At 36.1% G+C, this 18,984-nt stretch overlaps 1 protein-coding gene across 1 annotated transcript; it reads right to left on the bottom strand.

The window, feature by feature from the left end:
• Positions 1-165: 165 nt before the first annotated feature.
• On the bottom strand, positions 166-16,988 carry LOC306848112 (NPC1-like intracellular cholesterol transporter 1; the record flags this gene model as incomplete). Its single annotated transcript, XM_079382465.1, has 19 exons — positions 166-1,008; positions 2,960-3,122; positions 3,227-3,340; positions 3,441-3,672; positions 3,989-4,139; positions 5,130-5,188; positions 5,276-5,408; positions 5,533-5,660; positions 5,927-6,117; positions 6,253-6,342; positions 8,684-8,949; positions 9,271-9,385; positions 10,116-10,298; positions 10,932-11,060; positions 11,146-11,318; positions 11,403-11,503; positions 13,456-13,720; positions 14,485-15,802; positions 16,926-16,988. The coding sequence occupies 19 exons, from the start codon at positions 16,986-16,988 to the stop codon at positions 794-796; spliced, it is 4,089 nt and encodes a 1,362-aa protein (XP_079238591.1). The 3' UTR covers positions 166-793.
• Between the last annotated feature and the right edge of the window lie 1,996 nt (positions 16,989-18,984).

Below are 18,984 nucleotides of genomic sequence, written 5' to 3'. Positions count from 1 at the left end.
ATTGCCTCTGATATTAATATTAGTTTGCCTACAATCATACAGGCAATAAACTGCTGTAAAAGTGTTTTATGGTTACTTTAACAGTAAACGGTAAACTTTGAATGCAGAGATTAGATATTGAACTATTGAGATAATATTGAACATTCAATGAATTTATACAGAATGTAGAAATACACAGTGCATTTAATATTATTACAGTAATACTTATAATACAAGAGCAGATCCTCTTTATACTGGAGTGTTTGAGTTTTTCCTGCTTTTCAAAGTTACGTGTTTCTGTCCTCAAAAGACAATTAGTTGCATGCAAAAATGACAATATCCAACCTAAACAACAACAAAATTAAATATAACATTTAACAAATATTACACAATAAAAAAATAAAAAAATTCTAAACTATTGTACTAATTTCCTTATTTCTAACACCGTGGAATTGAGCTCTTCATTTGTGTGCGTTATCACTTTGTGTCGGGTGTGACCTGGGCAAGATAATCACTGGTAAAGATGAACATCTCTCATGAATATCTTCAGAAGATAATAGACCTTTTTATAGCAGTAACGCTATGCTATAATGTCCACTTAAGGAGGCATAGAGCTGACATAGAAAGATGAGATTCTTATAATGTTTCTGAGCCTGTAATTGGTTGTTTTTCCCTCAGGTCTCACGTGCTGCAGTGTAAGTAATGGCAGGTGATCCCTTCATTCGGAGGAATCTCTCATAATACCAATTCAGTGTAATAGTAGTGGTAAATGAATTGGAAGGAAGAGGGAGAGCAGTTTGTAAGAGGTCTTGAGCTACAAAAAGTCTGTTTCATATTCGATGGGTTCTTGGGTGGTCTTGGGGACAATATCAGCCTTTACTGGATATGAGGGCTCTGCGGGGATTTCGCCATTTGACTTTTCATGATTTTCGAAGCTAATGTTGTCATATGTGGCTTTGCTCTTGAGTTCCAGTTCCTTGGCTTTCTTCTCTTGAATCTGTAGCAGAACGGCGTTGTTCACACCAGGACCTGAGCAACACAGACAGATGAGAAGTTTAGTGTAATCAAACCCTGATCTAATACACCAGATTATATTTGGTTGCTTCAAGTGTTTAGAACGGAATTCTAGTGCTTGCTACATCTTTTCTTATTAACTAAATTTAACTTGCTCTTTTATTGTAATTGAATATAATTAAGTCTGCAAACCCGTTAATTAAAATTACATTCAAAATAAAAGTTTCATACTCTCTGTGTGTGTGCTGTGCATACAGTTGAAGTCAAAACTTTACATACACCTTTCAGAATCAGATTTTTTTTATATATTTTTATAATTATTTTACCAAAATAAGAGGGATCATACAAAATGCATGTTATTGTTTATTTAGTACTGACCTGAATAAGATATTTCACATAAAATATATTTACATATAGTCCACAAGAGAAAATAATAGTTGAATTTATAAAAATGACCCTGTTCAAATTTTACATACACTTGATTCTTAATACTGTGCTGCTACCTGAATGATCCACAGCTGTGTTTTTTTTTTTTTTTTTTAGTGATAGTTGTTCATGAGTCCCTTGTTTGTCCCGAACAGTTAAACTGCCTTCTGTTCTTCAGAAAAATCCTTCAGGTCCCACAAATTCTTTGGTTTTCCAGCATTTTTGTGTATTTGAACCCTTTCCAACAATGACTGTATGATTTTGAAACCCATCTTTTCACACAGAGGACAATAGAGAGTTGGACTTGTAACCCGAAGGACTATATGTAAACATCTTTTATGTGAAATATCTTATTCAGGTCAGTACTAAATAAACAATAACAGGCATTTTGTATGATCCCTCTTATTTTGGTAACATAATTAGCATTTTGCAGATTCTGAAAGGTGTATGTAAACTTTTGACTTCAACTGTATTTATTATGTATATATAAATACACACTATGTATATATTAAAAATATTTGTATGTATATTTATTTATACTTGTATAAAAATTATATATAAATACAAATATTTTATATATAAATCTAACATATTGTTTCGTTAATATATACATGTATGTGTGCATTTGTATATAAATAATAAATATACAAAGTACACACACATAGAGTATGTAAACAAACTTTTATTTTAAATGTGATTAATCGCGATTAATCATTTTGTAGCACTAAAATTAATACAAGTAATTAAAATAAAGCTAAAATAAAATACAACATGAAAAAACTTGGACATAAAATAAGCTGAAGTTAAGGTACTAAAATGACAGAAAACTAAAAATAACTAACTAGCTTAATGGAAAAATATGAAAAAATAAATAAAAATGTCAAAAGCATATACAATTACTAAATTATTTAAACTACATTTAAAATGGAAATGTAAAAATCAAAGCTTCAAAATTTTAATAAATACCACCATATTTAATGATACTTAATGTATAACAGATTATTTGGCAATGTGCTAATATTAAACAACTATTATACTGCCATACTTTATTTCTAAATAACACTTTAAACTGTGTAACTATTCAAACTGTAGAATGATACATTGTTGCCTCATTATGTTTCATTTATTTCATCAAGTGATCTGTGGTAATGTTAAATATATATATATATATATATATATATATATGTATATACTTTTTTGTTGTTGTTGTCATCCTTCATGGATCCAACTCTTGTTCTGACATGTCTCTCCCTTATCTGTTCTTGCTGGATGTTTCCTATATATTTTTCATAGTCTGTGTTTTTAGATTTGAAATGCAATACACATTTTTGGTCAATAGTTTAGTGTTGTGTGTGTGGTTTTTGTGTAAAAACTTTTACATTTTGGCTGACCAATCAATTTTGTATTTGCATTTTGGGATACTTAAAACCAGTACAATTACAATACTTAGAATTTTAACTAGTCTCTTTAAACTTAAGCTCTTTGGGATTGAGTACCGTGTGCATAAAGACTGCATACTTTAATAAGAAACTACACATACCTAAGAAACTGAGCAGCACGGGCAGAAATATGAGGCCGTGGGCCATGCCAAGCAAAGTGATGACCAAATTGAGTCTGAAGAAGAAGATCTGGATGAGCTGTGCTTTAGCAAATGCCAACACCACTATTCCTGGTAGATTGGTCATTGCAACTCCAGCAAACACCTGGGAAATAGAACATACACACTAATGAAACAACACAATAACTGGACATGTGAACTAATGCATAACTGAGGAAGCTTCAACATGCTTGTGTTTGTGGTACTCACCGCGCTGCCCATGTTAGCTGTGGCTTCCTTTGCCCTCTCCACCTTCGTAGGGCGAATACTGAGAGCAAAGGAGCGTGTTAAATGAGACACAAACTCCACTGATATACCAACGGCCTGAAAAACAAACCCATAGTAAGATGAGAATGTTATCCTGACTACCGGAAGTATGAAGTGCAAACATGCAGACCATACAGAGTTTCTCTGAACCACTCACCGTCACAAGGTTGATAAGCGACACAGCGTTGAAGTCGATGCCCCACAACGTCATGACGCCAACCGTATCCACAGTGATCATCACTATGGTGAGCAGGTTCAGAAAGCCGGATCTCAAGTCCATGCCGAGCAGGATACAGCACACAACGAATGTGGGGAGCAAACACACGGCGATGTTGAACAAACCCTCATTCACGATGGTCAGATACTGTTCGTAATACACATACGTCACACTGCGAAATAAAAGATCAGAGTCAGTGCTGAGAGAAAAGTGCACTAAAAAGTGTAGTTAAAACACAGTCATGAAAGTGACCTCTACTAAAGTACACTTAAGTAATCTTCTATACAATATAGTGTAGTAGGCAGAAAAATACGAAGTAGCTCTAGGATCCGTGATGCTGGTTTGCAATTTATGAAGTAGCTCAAGGACACGTTATCATTCAATAGTATTACATTAACTGATTATCGTTTCTTATCTGGGAGAAGAAGCAACAAGGGTGAGGATGGTAAATGTAGAAAGATAAGGGAGGATTAGAAGTGGACACTTACGTGTATGGGAAGACCTCAAAGTCTTCAGAGGTGCCTGTGACGTTCCTCATGGCCAGTGTGATGCTATGTGCCAGTTCTCTGGCCTTCTCCAGTGCTCCCGTGAACTCCTCAGAGTTGGCCAGAGGAGTGTGGTAGGCCATGAACCGAGATGCTGAAAAGCGGAGAGATGCCATAATGAATTAAAGACTTAAATGTGTTTTATATAGAGTCTGTGGCTTTGTCACGTTTTATTCTTTAACATAAATTATAGTCATAACTCAAACATTGTGAACAAGTCACTAAATAAGGACTACAACTACCACAAGGATGTGAGTTTACTTGCTTGATAGCAACTGTTCTAGTCGTTGTGGCTTGGCAAATTTTTTGCAATTTTAAGTTTGTTTGAGATATGACAGTGTTTAACTAATGTTATAGAGCAAAACATTAATGTTTAATCTAGTAATTTTAACAACAGATTTTACTCTTAAACCAGAAACTGCTATTCTTCAATTTATGATGACAACCCATGCAAAACAGCCTACAAATTGATGTCCCCTATTGAAAAAACCAGCATATGCTGGTTAGGTATGTTTGAGCTGGTTTAAGCTGGTCATGTGCTGGTCCTAAGCAACTAGCTCCTGCTCAGGACCATCTTAAACCAGCAGCCATGATTCAAAACATACCTAACCAGCATATGCTGGATTTTTCAACAGGGTCATGACTAAACAGTTCTATTAATCAGTGGTTCTCAAATTTCCCCATTGTTCACAACAATATTTAAGGCCCCATGACTTTTCCAGCTGTTCATAGTTTACTGGAGAATTAAGGATAAGGAATATATTTCATGCTTGACATAACTAGAAAAATTTATATTCATTATACAATTGCCCAAGGACATTTTCATAGACAATTTCCAGATCTAGAAATCATATTATTAAAATTAAACAACTTCATATTTCCATGGTAATCCTGGTTCTTTAAAAAAAAAAAAGCGCTTGTTGAAGGGGTGAATTACAATAAGAAATAAACTTGTTTTGTCTTACTTTAAATTAGTTAAATTAATCGTGAGGGTCCTTAGTGGGCCCTGGTCCTCTGTTTGAGAACCACTGCTTTAGAAGGTGAATGCAAATTGTTACACATACAATTCATTCATGCATCTCACCTATTATTTCCCCAGTTTCTTTGTCTCTAATCACAGCTTTATCATAAGCTCCCAAACCACTGGAAATGAAAGCATATGAACATGTTTTATTCTTAACATTCATTCTGTTTAATCTTTCAGGTGTCTGGTTTAGTTGCTTTTCTTACCCCTTTGGACACTGTAGATCAGGTCTGTTGCTAAGAAAGTCTGGCAGGAATCTGTTAAAATCTTCAACACTAGGTCGCAGAACCCCATTTTGGGGTGCACGCATACACTTCTTGGTACACGTGAAGAGACCCGCTGTAAAAATAAGTTTATATTTAGTTCTCTAAAAATGTTGCATGGAAACACACACACACACACACACACACAATAAACAACAATGCTTTAAGTGTAAACTGCTAAATTATATAGTAACACTTACTCTCATTGGCAGGACAAAATTCATCTTTGTTTGGGCCTGTCGTATAGATACGACAACATTTGGATCCAGGGTTCAGCCAATCAATATAGTCATCCACCCAGGAGGATGCTGGGATAGCCATGTATGATCTAGAGCAATCAGCAAGATTTTAGTTTTAATCGGCAGCTTTATATATAGTGATTTGTTCACAGTAGTTAAGTACTATAACAGAACACCAAATATAGTGTATTGGTGCTCACACATGCTTCTTGTATGTACAGACTATAATTAAGGTCAATATTTATAAAATACATTACATAACTTTAGTTCTGTATATTTTAAACTTATTTATTGTGGATTACATTTTATATAGTGCTTTTATATATATCTATATATATTTTTATATAGTGCTCACCGCTCAGGGTACTCAGTGGCGTATCGGATCTTCTGGGTGAAAGAGAACTGGTCACAACCCACGCTGGAACAGACTGCGTTTATGCCTTCCTCACTGGTGAAATTGAACCCTTTGGTCGTGATAAAATATGTGGGCACACCAACTTCAAAATACTTATAGAGGTATGCGAAGTAGTCCAACATGTAGGAGTCCTGATAAAATTTACACACAGATGAAGAGAGAACGTTAAGACTGTAACGACTTATTTAATAACTGTTTTGGCATTTTGGCATATTTGGTAATTTTTGTTGCCAGGCTAGAAGAGTGTTAAGTATTTCTGTACTTACAGATGGCATGGCCAGTTCCTGATTTAAGCCCACTTTTACATGGAACGACAGGAACACACAGGCAAAGAACATCGCAAGGAACACCACCATCTAAGAGAACAAGACATAATAATAATAATAAACTAGTTATATAAAAGCATATACAGGTCCTTTTCAAAAAATTAGCATATTGTGATAAAGTTCATTATTTTCTGTAATGTACTGATAAACATTAGACTTTCATATATTTTAGATTCATTACAACACAACTGAAGTAGTTCAAGCCTTTTATTGTTTTAATATTGATGATTTTGGCATACAGCTCATGAAAACCCAAAATTCCTATCTCAAAAAATTAGCATATTTAATCCGACCAATAAAAGAAAAGTGTTTTTAATACAAAAAAAAAAAAAAAGTCAACCTTCAAATAATTATGTTCAGTTATGCACTCAATACTTGGTCGGGAATCCTTTTGCAGAAATGACTGCTTCAATGCGGCGTGGCATGGAGGCAATCAGCCTGTGGCACTGCTGAGGTGTTATGGAGGCCCAGGATGCTTCGATAGCGGCCTTAAGCTCATCCAGAGTGTTGGGTCTTGCGTCTCTCAACTTTCTCTTCACAATATCCCACAGATTCTCTATGGGGTTCAGGTCAGGAGAGTTCGCAGGCCAATTGAGCACAGTAATACCATGGTCAGTAAACCATTTACCAGTGGTTTTGGCACTGTGAGCAGGTGCCAGGTCGTGCTGAAAAATGAAATCATCTCCATAAAGCTTTTCAGCAGATGGAAGCATGAAGTGCTCCAAAATCTCCTGATAGCTAGCTGCATTGACCCTGCCCTTGATAAAACACAGTGGACCAACACCAGCATCACTGACTGTGGGTACTTGACACTGGACTTCAGGCATTTTGGCATTTCCCTCTCCCCAGTCTTCCTCCAGACTCTGGCACCTTGATTTCCGAATGACATGCAAAATTTGCTTTCATCCGAAAAAAGTACTTTGGACCACTGAGCAACAGTCCAGTGCTGCTTCTCTGTAGCCCAGGTCAGGCGCTTCTGCCGCTGTTTCTGGTTCAAAAGTGGCTTGACCTGGGGAATGCGGCACCTGTAGCCCATTTCCTGCACACGCCTGTACACGGTGGCTCTGGATGTTTCTACTCCAGACTCAGTCCACTGCTTCTGCAGGTCCCCCAAGGTCTGGAATCGGTCCTTCTCCACAATCTTCCTCAGGGTCCGGTCACCTCTTCTCGTTGTGCTGCGTTTTCTGCCACACTTTTTCCTTCCCACAGACTTCCCACTGAGGTGCCTTGATACAGCACTCTGGGAACAGCCTATTCGTTCAGAAATTTCTTTCTGTGTCTTACCCTCTTGCTTGAGGGTGTCAATGATGGCCTTCTGGACAGCAGTCAGGTCGGCAGTCTTACCCATGATTGCGGTTTTGAGTAATGAACCAGGCTGGGAGTTTTTAAAAGCCTCAGGAATCTTTTGCAGGTGTTTAGAGTTAATTAGTTGATTCAGATGATTAGGTTAATAGCTCGTCTAGAGAACCTTTTCATGATATGCTAATTTTTTGAGATAGGAATTTTGGGTTTTCATGAGCTGTATGCCAAAATCATCAATATTAAAACAATAAAAGGCTTGAACTACTTCAGTTGTGTTGTAATGAATCTAAAATATATGAAAGTCTAATGTTTATCAGTACATTACAGAAAATAATGAACTTTATCACAATATGCTAATTTTTTGAAAAGGACCTGTAAAGGACACAAAATCTTCCATTTACAGTCACAATATCAACTTTTGTTTGTTTTTTCAGAAAGATAAAATAATAACAGAAAATAATAAAATAATAATAATAAAAAAAATCTGTAAATGAGTGTTTCTTCAACAATGGGCACTTTTAGCCACATTTACTAGTTTTGCATTGTAAAGGTATATTTACTGAAATACAATGTCTTCCTTTGTTCTGTTGAAGTTATCTTTAAGAAAAAAAAATAATACAATTATTGTTAATAATTTTTATTTTTTAAATTACAGCTTTTAATAACTTTATTTAGTGGCAGGTTGGCTGTTTTAAAAAAAATGCTAAGGATCAGTACAAAATGTATATACATTTTTAACACAAAACATTTAAATGTTTTAGTTTTTAAATTCTTTTTAGATTATTATAGCTTTTGGAATGTATTACTTTACATCTTCACAATGGATTTTCATATTTTAAAACTAAAAGAACTCTTGAACTGGGACAAAGTTAAGTCCATAAAATCTATAAATAAGACATTTGAAATGCAGTAATTCACTGTAAATTAAATTTCTAAGTTCTCCAAGTTTCTTGTGAAAAGAAAAAAAATATCTTGAAATCTTTTAGTTAATAAAAATCCACCGTGGGACCTGTAGTGCCTGTAGTTGATGAAACACTTTAATACCATTGTTGGTGAAGGAGCAACGTACCACTAATACTCTGCTGACAGGGTTAAGCAGTGCAGGGGCGTAGTACTTTTTCATTAATGGGAGCAGGATGCCCTGGTTGGGTTCGGACGGGTGTGGAGTTTCAACAGTTACACAGCAAGCTATCTCACAACGATTTGCATCTTGTCGTCGCGCATCAAGTGAGAGCAGAGCCACAAAGGCGGTCATCTGCAGAATGAAGTCCATGAGCACAGCCAGTGCTGCGTATAGGGCAAAAGACTTCACTGCTGGCATAGTGCTCAAAGCACCTGCAAAGAGACAACGTGACTGTGTTTAATCAGCCGTATATGTTTCCTCATTAATCTGAACCTAGTGAATGCATTATATGTGACTCATTCGGGAGCTGAAAGTACATTATCGCCTGTGCTACACATGAATCATATCTCTCTTTAATTGGGATGGTACAAATCTACTGCATCATGTTTTGCTGACATGCACCAGTGAGTAAAGGTCAGGCAATATAATTAATGTTCCCGGTTTCTATCCATAAATGTATTCAAATATTTTCTTCTCTTGTATTTGTGTTTTATGGGTTGAAGCAGAGTTTGAGATCAGTAGGAGATTCTCACCCAGGAAGAAACAAACAGATTCAGACAAACTGCAAAGCAGCATGCTGGGAGCCACATTTCCAAGAACTCTCCCAATGTGTTCCTCCCTCATCTCTCCTGGTCTGCGCATATCTCTCTGATAGAGAATAAACATGGAAAAGACAGAAAGAAAACATGTTTTATGAAATTGTAGTCTTAGTAGTGGAGACAAAGTAATCTTTAAGTTCTAAAATAGAATGTAATGGTAGAAATACACTATTATTCATTTAAAAGTTTGCGTTTGGTAAGATTTAAAAAAAAAAAGTAGTATACTGTATTAAAGTAAAATATAGTGAATAAAACAGTAAAAACGGCAATATAGCAAAATGTTATTACAATTCAAAATAACTGTTTATCTTTGAATATATTTTAACATTGAATTTTTTCCTGTAATGCAAAGCTGAATTTTCATCATCAATACTCAGTCTTCAGTGTCACATGATCCTTTAGAAACATTTTAATATGCCGATGTCGGTGCTCAAGAAACATTTCTTATTATTATCATTGTTGAAAACAGCTGCTTAATTGTTTTTAGGACAAATCACAAGGATACCCTTATTTAGGTGATGAAAAAAAAGTTCAAAATTTGAAGTAGAATTTTTTTGTCACTTTTGAGTAATTTAATGCTTTCTTGTTCCTTGCTGACTTAAATTATTCTTATTTCTAAAAAATTTGAATTTTCTAAAAAAAAATCAGTAGCTAAGAAATGTGAATTACTTAGAGTGTGCTTAAGAGTATCCAATGTGATTAAAGCTGACTAGAAGTATGTCAAAAGATAACCAACAAAAATGAAGAAAAATAAGAGTGAAGAAATAAACTCAACATACCTGATACTCCAGAACAAAAATGAAGATGTTATCAGCTCCCACAGCAAGCACAAGGAAAGGTACGACCTGCAGAATGACCAGTGAGGACGGAAACCCAATCCAGGCATAGAAACCCATTGAGGCCATGACAGAGCAGCCGACGACCAGAATACCACCCAGACCAACCAAGAACTTTGAATCTACCTGAGAAAGCAAGAATATGACCTTGTCAAACTAGGCAAGTTTATCTGAAATACTTTAATGGAAAGAGAAATATCCTGAGGTCTGATATGCTAGTGTACAGTACTCCATCTAAAACTATTTTCGAATAATACTACTAATAATTAATAATAAAAATGATTTATTTTACTTATCGGCGCCTTTCACAGACACTTTTATTAATGATGCTTTTATGACCTCATATCATAAATATTCCACATCTGTAAATATTAGTAAATAGTTTTGGCAATATTTAAAAGGACCGTTTTAAAAACATTAAAGAAGATAAGTCTTTAAAACAGTTAAAAATGGTCACTATGTATATGACATCAGAAGTATATTCATATTCATGTTAAAGAATCTATTTTATATATTAAAAATATTGTTAACAAAATACATTCCTATAGCTAATAAATCTGTATCTATTTTATTTATTTTAACTGTTAGTAGGCCTAGACTATTTTAATTGAGAATGTATTGATTCAAATGCTCATAACACTTAAAACATCCTGGAGTTTCCATTAGGCCATTATTTTGAGAAAAGCTTCTTCCTTTATTCCCGTTATCAGAAATGAGGAAATTCCCAGTAGGCCATTAACCTCTCTGTAACGCACTCACCAGGATACGCTTGCAGGATGAATATTCCCCAAGAGCCACGGCTATGTAGAGGAAGATGACAGCATAGCTTATCATGAATATGGGGATATCCTCTGCAGTTGTTCTGTTTATCTCATCCTCCAAGGACCTCTGCAGAGCACCAGGCAGTTTGATTATGAGACTGTTAAACACTGATATCTCTGATCATTACAGCATATGGTCAGTAGCAGCTCACCTCAGCCATGTAGGCAAATGTGAAGTTTGTGTTCGGGTTTTTCTGATATTCCTGCACAATGTTAAGGAACCTACTTTCCCACTCTTGAACCACCTTAAATTTAACATCAGTTCGTGCATAATTATTCAGGGAGAAGGTAAGGATCAGGGCCTCAGCAGTGGTGAATTCCTCATCTGAAAATATAATAGAAAGTCAAAGTCAGCCCAGTGACTCTTAAAGATAATGGTGAGATGTTAGCCACCAGATTTGTGTCTTACTCTCATATCCTCCTACAGCCAGGAAGGGGAAGACAGGGCCACCATAGTCTGCCATGCAACTCATGCCAAGAGCTGTGATGTCTTTAAATGATAATGGAGAGCTGTGGGCAAGCAGAATATAATTATGTTCTGTGTGATACTGTTTTTATAAAGCAGTTCAAACAAGAATAACATAATTAAGCAACATTTCCACCAATAAAAACACTTCAAAATTAAGCCACACTCAAAAAGTGGAATTTTGTTCCTGCATGAATCAGTGTTTTAGAAATATCAAAATAGTTGATTGAATGTTTCGATGACTCTCTCATTAATACAGTAACTGATTTAGCATAGCATACTCTTAACAATTCTTTCTATATTAGATAATAGTATGCTATTATTGGGAAGTCATGGCATAATTGTTAGAAAGTCGGACTCGCAATCCAAAGGTTGCGAGTTCGAGTCTCAGGTCTGGCAGGGATTGTAGGTGGGGGGAGTGAATGTACAGCGCTCTCTCCACCCTCAATACCACGACTGAGGAGCCCTTGAGCAAGGCACCAAACCCCCAACTGCTCCCCGGGAGCCGCAGCATAAATGGCTGCCCACTGCTCTTCCGGGTGTGTGTTCATGGTGTGTGTGTGTGTGTGTGTGTGCACTTTGGATGGCTTAAATGCAGAGCACAAATTCTGAGTATGGGTCACCATCCTTGGCCGTATGTCACGTCACTTTCACTTATTAAGCTAAATAGGAGCCAGTTACTGCTGTATCTGAATAGGCATAGTAAATCCAGATTACATTCACACTACACACATTCATTCTAAATAGAGCACACCTTTTTTTTAATATTTGCAAGGCACATACTTATTCAAAAGAAGTACCAACTTAGAGAGTATGTGATTTTGGAAAGACAGTGACTGAATTCAAAATTTAATTGTATGCTACTCTTACTATTTCTGATGTATAAAGCTTTCATATAGATTTTATACTGTAGTATTAGTATATTATCATAATAGTACGCTACAAATTTTGAATTAAAGGGTTAGTTCACCCAAAAATTAGCCTGTGTTTTTTCTTCTTTCAGACGAATCCAATCTGAGTTATATTAAAACTTGTCCTGGCTATTTCAAGCGTTATCATTGCAGTGGGTGGGTTTTTCTGTTCAACAGTCCAAAAGACATGAAATAAAACTCACGCATCTATAATAAAACGGGCCTCATACGGCTCCGGGGCATGAATAAAGGCCTCCTGTAGCGAATCCATACATTTTGGTAAGATAAATATCCATATTTCAAACATAATAAACACTTTTCTCTCACGTCCGCTATCTGTTGTACGTAGAAGCTGTTACGGGCAGATGACGTAGGACTTTTGCGCAGTGCGCACCTCTAAGATATGCTAATCTTGCGAGTTTGTTTACAGGAGCAAAGGAAGGAAAGTTTCCTTACTTTAGCAAAGGAAACCCAGTTTTGCTCTCTCTCCGTGTTCATGCAACGCCAACGTCCTACGTCATCTGCCAGAACGGCTTCCACTTATGACCATTAGATGAAGTGAGAGACAAGTGTTTTTTTCTTACAAAAAGCATGTATTCGCTACAGGAGGCCTTTATTCATGACCCGGAGCCGCACATTTTATTATGGATACGCGCACTTTATTTGATGTCTTTTGGACTGTTGAACAGAAACACCCACCCACAGCAATGATAGAGATTAGAAGAGCCAGGACAATTTTTAATATAACTCTGATTGGATTCGTCTGAAAGAAGAAAGTCATATACACCCAGGATGCCTCGAGGGTGAGTAAATCCCAGGCTTATTTTCATTTTTGGGTGAACTAACCCTTTAAGCCAGTTCTTATTTTGTTCCTGAATGAATCGTGTTTTTAATGGCTCACTCAAGGAGTCACTTGACGCCACCTACTTAACAATGTAACCTACAGCCTCTGTGCTTGAAAAATCCCACTGAGCAAGTGATATAAAAAAGTCTCAGTGCTTGGAACTTGTTCAATGGAACCTCAAAAAGCTGGAAATGTCTCTGTGCAGTCTTGGTAATGTGACAACTACAGATATCTGACTTACTTTACGCAGTAGATGAAATGGTCCCTCCAGTCCACCTCCTTCGTCACGCCGAGCTCTGTCATGTTTGCTTTGGCGTTCAGGTTATCGATGCTATTTTGGAAGTACTGCGGTAGACTGTTGACAGCACAGTCTGTTAACGAGGGGTTGTCTGGATTGAGTGGCGCATAGCAAACATCTTTAAGACTTGCAGTGCGGTTTAGATCATCTGACCAGAATTCAATGGCCTGGATTTTTTTCTGAAGCTCCAACAGCTCTATGATCAAATCTGTGAGAAAGAAATGTACACAGTATATTTTAATATGACTGAAGAACAAAAAAAATATAAAAATGGAAGCATTTCTACATAAAAAAACTGCATGAATAGACTATGACAAAAGCATAAATGTCATTATATTGCAACTGCACTGCACATTCTTTATTTAAACTACACATCCAAACTTCACCGTGGTTCTCTTGGCAGCAGTTCGCATTGTGGATCAAATATATACGGAAAGCTATACTATACTAAAGTTAAACAGTATACTGGTGATGGCTGCTTTCGAAACGTACGAATATTTTGTTTCGGAGCTTGAATCAAACTCGCCAAGTCGAACAAACCAACGGGTCCTCGTTACGTTTGGGAATTTCGACGGTTCACTGCTGGGGTGAGTTAATATTGTGATTGTGAACACATGAAACAAGTGTCTAAATATGGTTTTAACCGAATTGTTTTTCTAATTTAAGCTGAATTTTAATGACAAAAACGTGCATATACAAAGAGTAATATTGAAGCCCTCTCAAAAACATGAACAAAACAAAACAACAATCTAATGAAAGAACATACACTTCTAATAAAAAGACAGAAACAAGTTCCTGCTCTAAAATTTTGGTCTTTTTTAATATTCTGTATTTCTCAGGTGAACCTGTTTTTCAACAGGTGATCGAAGAAAAGATCTGTTACTTTTGTTACTACACATTGTGAGATTGTGTAAACCTAAATAGTATGCTTTCGACACTTTTCATGATAAATTCATTTTGAGGCAATGTTACCTTTAGATATGATACCGCTGAAGTTCTGCTCGCCAAAGAGTAAGGAGTCATAGTAGTGACTGGGCTGGTCTGGAGCGATCAGGATCAGCTGATTGGTGCGGTAAAATGGATCAAAATGTTCATCATGGAAGGCCTTCTCACGCATGGCACGACTTTCAGGCGCTGACCAAAGCTGGACAGGATCTGTGGTGAGCTCTATGTCTTTTATTCCCACTGCAAATACCAACACAACCACAAGGCAGACTGGGAGTACTATCAGAGGATATCGCGCCATTATGGTTCCCCAGGTCTGGAAAAGAGATCCCAGGAACTCCTGAGTGGCAAGACTGGCTTTATCAGAGCATGTAACATCTTTAGAACTGATTTTATGTTCAATCTCATTTTCATTTTGGTCCTTAGTGCTCTTGCTCTTCTGAGTGCCCTTTGACTTTTGGATGTGGGTAATGAACTCTAAAACTACATAACACATAATAAGGAAAAAGATGCAGGAGAAGATTGTGATGCTGATGACAAGGACACCATCTAGTTGACCAATCATGAATGGTTTTGGTAAAGGTGGTGGCTGTGGTACAGCTGGACAGGATTGTTCGCAGTCCTGACAGGAACAAGCCTCACCACCTGTTGCTGTTGTCTCGTTACAATTTAACGCTCTATCTGCAAACAGAACTGCTCCAGGGGGGAGTCCAGCGGTCTGACTGTCTGACAAAAGCATGAAGTTGATATCCAGAGGAGCCAGTCCATTGCTCGAGTCACCCTGGAAATCTAACCAGCGTTGCGGCGTACACAGTGTCGAACCATAGCGGCCGCACATCGTGGCAATGGCGTAGCCTCCGGTGGCTGGGATTCGTACACTTTTGCAGGACCTAAACGATGCATCTGAGAAGTTTGTGGATATGTAAGCTTCGTAACCCACCACAGCTTCCTTGACAATGCCAGTGGGTTGCGTGATGTTTGCAGTTTTGGTAATCTTTAAAATCTGACTTTGGTTGGGACTGCAGGTGGTGGCGCAGTGGATATGCGCAAAATTGTCAGCACAGGACGGGCAGCGGATCAGCACAGCTTTGGACAGCGTCAGACTGCCCTGTAGAGCTGTGAGCTGTCTGATGGAGCAGCAGCCCAATGTTTCACCCTCACCATGAGCCAACATTGGGCACACGGATTTGAAAAGTTCATAGTGGTCTCCTGTCACATTCACAGCTTTTCTGTAGTCCTTACAGGGTACCTTAGGGGGGATAAGAGCCCCCTCCACTCCAGGGTTTAGGCCACACTCATCGTAGAATGAGCAGTAGCCTGGTTCATGCTGAGCACTTGCGAGAACCTTCAGTAAACAGAGAAATGACATACATAAAGATGTTTAGGTAATCCTTACAATATCTTATAGATCTGCTGTAGTAATGAATCTTTAGCACATCTCAGAACTCAATAATTATCTTTTTTTCCGAGTTCAGAGTTTTACAGTTTCTCTGCATGTGTTTATTTTTTCTTAAAAATTTAAAGTGAAATGTTTTCTTTATAATTTGCAACAATAATTTACCAGATTGATCATATACGATGTAATAACTAATATTAGTTAAATAACTTATTTGTTTACATTTTCTATTCATAATAATTTATCCTTAATATAAAAATGAAATGTAATATAATTAAATGATTAAAAACTGTCATTTATTTTTACAGAGGCCCCACATTTTTTAACCAGTGAATTTATATTATGTTTAAAGATTTTCATTACTTTTCCAAGGTTGGAATATTGTAATGTACTCTTCCATGACTGTGGAGGAATTAGAAAAGCTTAATATGCTTAAAAGCTTAATATGATCATAGTTCTTGCCCAAACATATTTTCTAAGACGCATGATACTTTTGTGTCTTGTTCTGCTTGACTCACTTCTTCTGCCTTACATTCCACAGTAAGAAAAAGTGTGGATGTGATCATATGAGGTGATATTTGTTTCACATTCACAAAATTAGATAAATCTGAAATGATTCAAAAAAATTGTGAACTAATAAACATAAATAAAATGAGATAAGAAAATATACAATTAGAAATCTATTTTATGCCACAATTAAGGCCAGACAGTGTTTAATAAAGCTAGAGATTGTGAATTCTAGATGTATATCAATGGAAAACTGATTTTAACCACAGTTTAACCATCAAAGACCATAGACATAAATGTTTAAATCTTCATTTTTTTGTTTTTTTTAGACAAGTGTCAGCAATCTGTCGCAAATCCATCCATATTTCAATATATCATTATTGCAAGTATCACTCCGACTCAAGTTATTGATCCATATCCCACAAATAAAGTATAGAGCATAACTACACAGTTACAGCCAAAACCCTTCACATCGTAATTTCAACATATAAAAGAGTTTCACATATTTTGTAATGAGAGGATTCTGTCACTCAGAAAAATTACATCTAGAAAATCGAAGACCTACCATGCAAGCAGCAAGTGTAAACAATAAAACGGACCAAGTCCAGCTCTTTCTTTGGAAATACATTTCTCTTGTTGTCTTACACATGTGTGCGTATGGAGTGTTAGTTCCAGTGGAGAGATGGAAGTAGGAGGATGTAAGGAGTTTCTGGCAGCAGCAACCTCTGCCTGTGATGGTTTACTATCGACAAAGTCTGGAGGAAATGAAAGGCTTTCTCATTCTCATTGGATAAACATTAGTGATAGTGATGACGATTAGAGTCTTATCTGGCCTGATGTTTCCACCACCAACCAGAATGGATGAAAGCCAATCTAGCTCACTGATCATTAACTAGATGGGCAGACTAAACTAAAGGTGTGTTATTGACGCTATGGAAATTCAAAGGTACAAAACACACCTACCAAAACCTGATAACCCCCCGATGACTCTCATTAATAAAATATGCACGAATGCAAAACAACTTCAGTTTTTTTTATTTTTTCATTGGTACGGTTTGTATTCGTACACGATGCATAACATAGTACAGTCAATATTCTGTTTCTAGTCTATATTTTATTTTTGCTTGTTCTTGCTTTATATATATAAAATAATAATAATAATAATCTGAAAAATTGGTTTAAAGTGCTGTTTTTCTTTTCTTGCAGTGCAGTCACCTAACTGTTTATTGATAGAGAGCCTGTTGAAATACATTAAATCAAGACCTCAGGAGAAGCTTTCATTTGCACAGAAAAAAACTATTCAGACAGCTAAGATTTATGACACAAGACTGAAGTATATAGGTATTGTTTGGCCGTAAATTGTTAAAGCTTTTGAAAGAAGCCTTTAATGCTCACCAAGGCTGCATTTGTTTGGTCAAAAACAGTACTAATGTGAAATATTATTACAATTTAACATAACTGTATTCTATTTGGATATATTTTAAAATGTAATTTACTCTTGTTAATGCAAAGCTGATGTGAAATATTATTACAATTTAACATAACTGTATTCTATTTGGATATATTTTAAAATGTAATTTACTATGATGCAAAGCTGAATTTTCAGCATCAACACCTTGATCCTTCAGAAATCATTCTAATATGCTGATTTGCAACTGAAGAAATATTTCTTAGTGCTATCAACAATTTAAACAGTACTTAATAGTTTTGTGGAAACTCATGTTTTTTATGGCTTCTGATGAATTTAAAGTTCAAAAGAACATTTATTTGAAATAGAAATCTTTTTTAACATAAATATCTTCACCTTTTGTCAATTTGATGCATCTCTGCTAAACAAAAGTATTAATTTCTTTAAATAATAATAATAATCATACTTGAAGCATTTCCTCAGGCTTCTCGGCAGAAGCTTAAGACTATTTTACAAGTAAGCTATTGTAAGTATCTTAACATTAGTCTAGTTATTTATTTGGTAGCTTTGAAATAATTGCTTTCGTTATAGCAGTCCTCATGGGTAAGTGGCCAACAAATAAAAGTGTTTGCTAAAGTAATAGGAGTACATTGTTAACGGAGCAATACAGTTAAGCAATATCAAAAAAATTAAATAAATACATTTCTCAAAACAACAAATGACAACAGGAAAGGGAGAAGACATAAATAGGCAGATACAATATAATAAAACTGGAGGGCTTTAGAATACTAGCAGCAATACATGCAGCAGTTCACGACAATGTGCTACATATAAAATGTACTGCAGGTGTCAGTAAGTAATCTGCAGAATCTGTGTTGTGTATTGTAATCTATGTTTTTTTTTTTTTTTTTTTGCATTGGCCAATGAAAGGAGATTTCCAGTAGTGAGGATGTGAGGATATAAAGACAAGGGCTGGTGCATGCCACTGCACCACAAAAATATATTTTATTTTCTTTGCAAAAACATAATTAGGGGTCATATCCACTTTCCTTGAACCAACACCAGATAGGACAAAGGTTTACATAACTGTCCTTCAAGATTGTCAGTTAAAGCAATCAGATAAGTTTCAGACTGTTGATAAGATTAAACATGCAATTTGATAAACTGATACTTAATGTGCCAAATTAAGCTTGCGAATGCATTGGAATCGATTAGG

This window comes from Barbus barbus, assembly GCF_936440315.1.
Source record: "Barbus barbus genome assembly, chromosome: 28".
In the NCBI taxonomy this organism is placed as follows: domain Eukaryota; kingdom Metazoa; phylum Chordata; class Actinopteri; order Cypriniformes; family Cyprinidae; genus Barbus; species Barbus barbus.
This window is presented reverse-complemented; position numbering and strand designations above follow the sequence as displayed.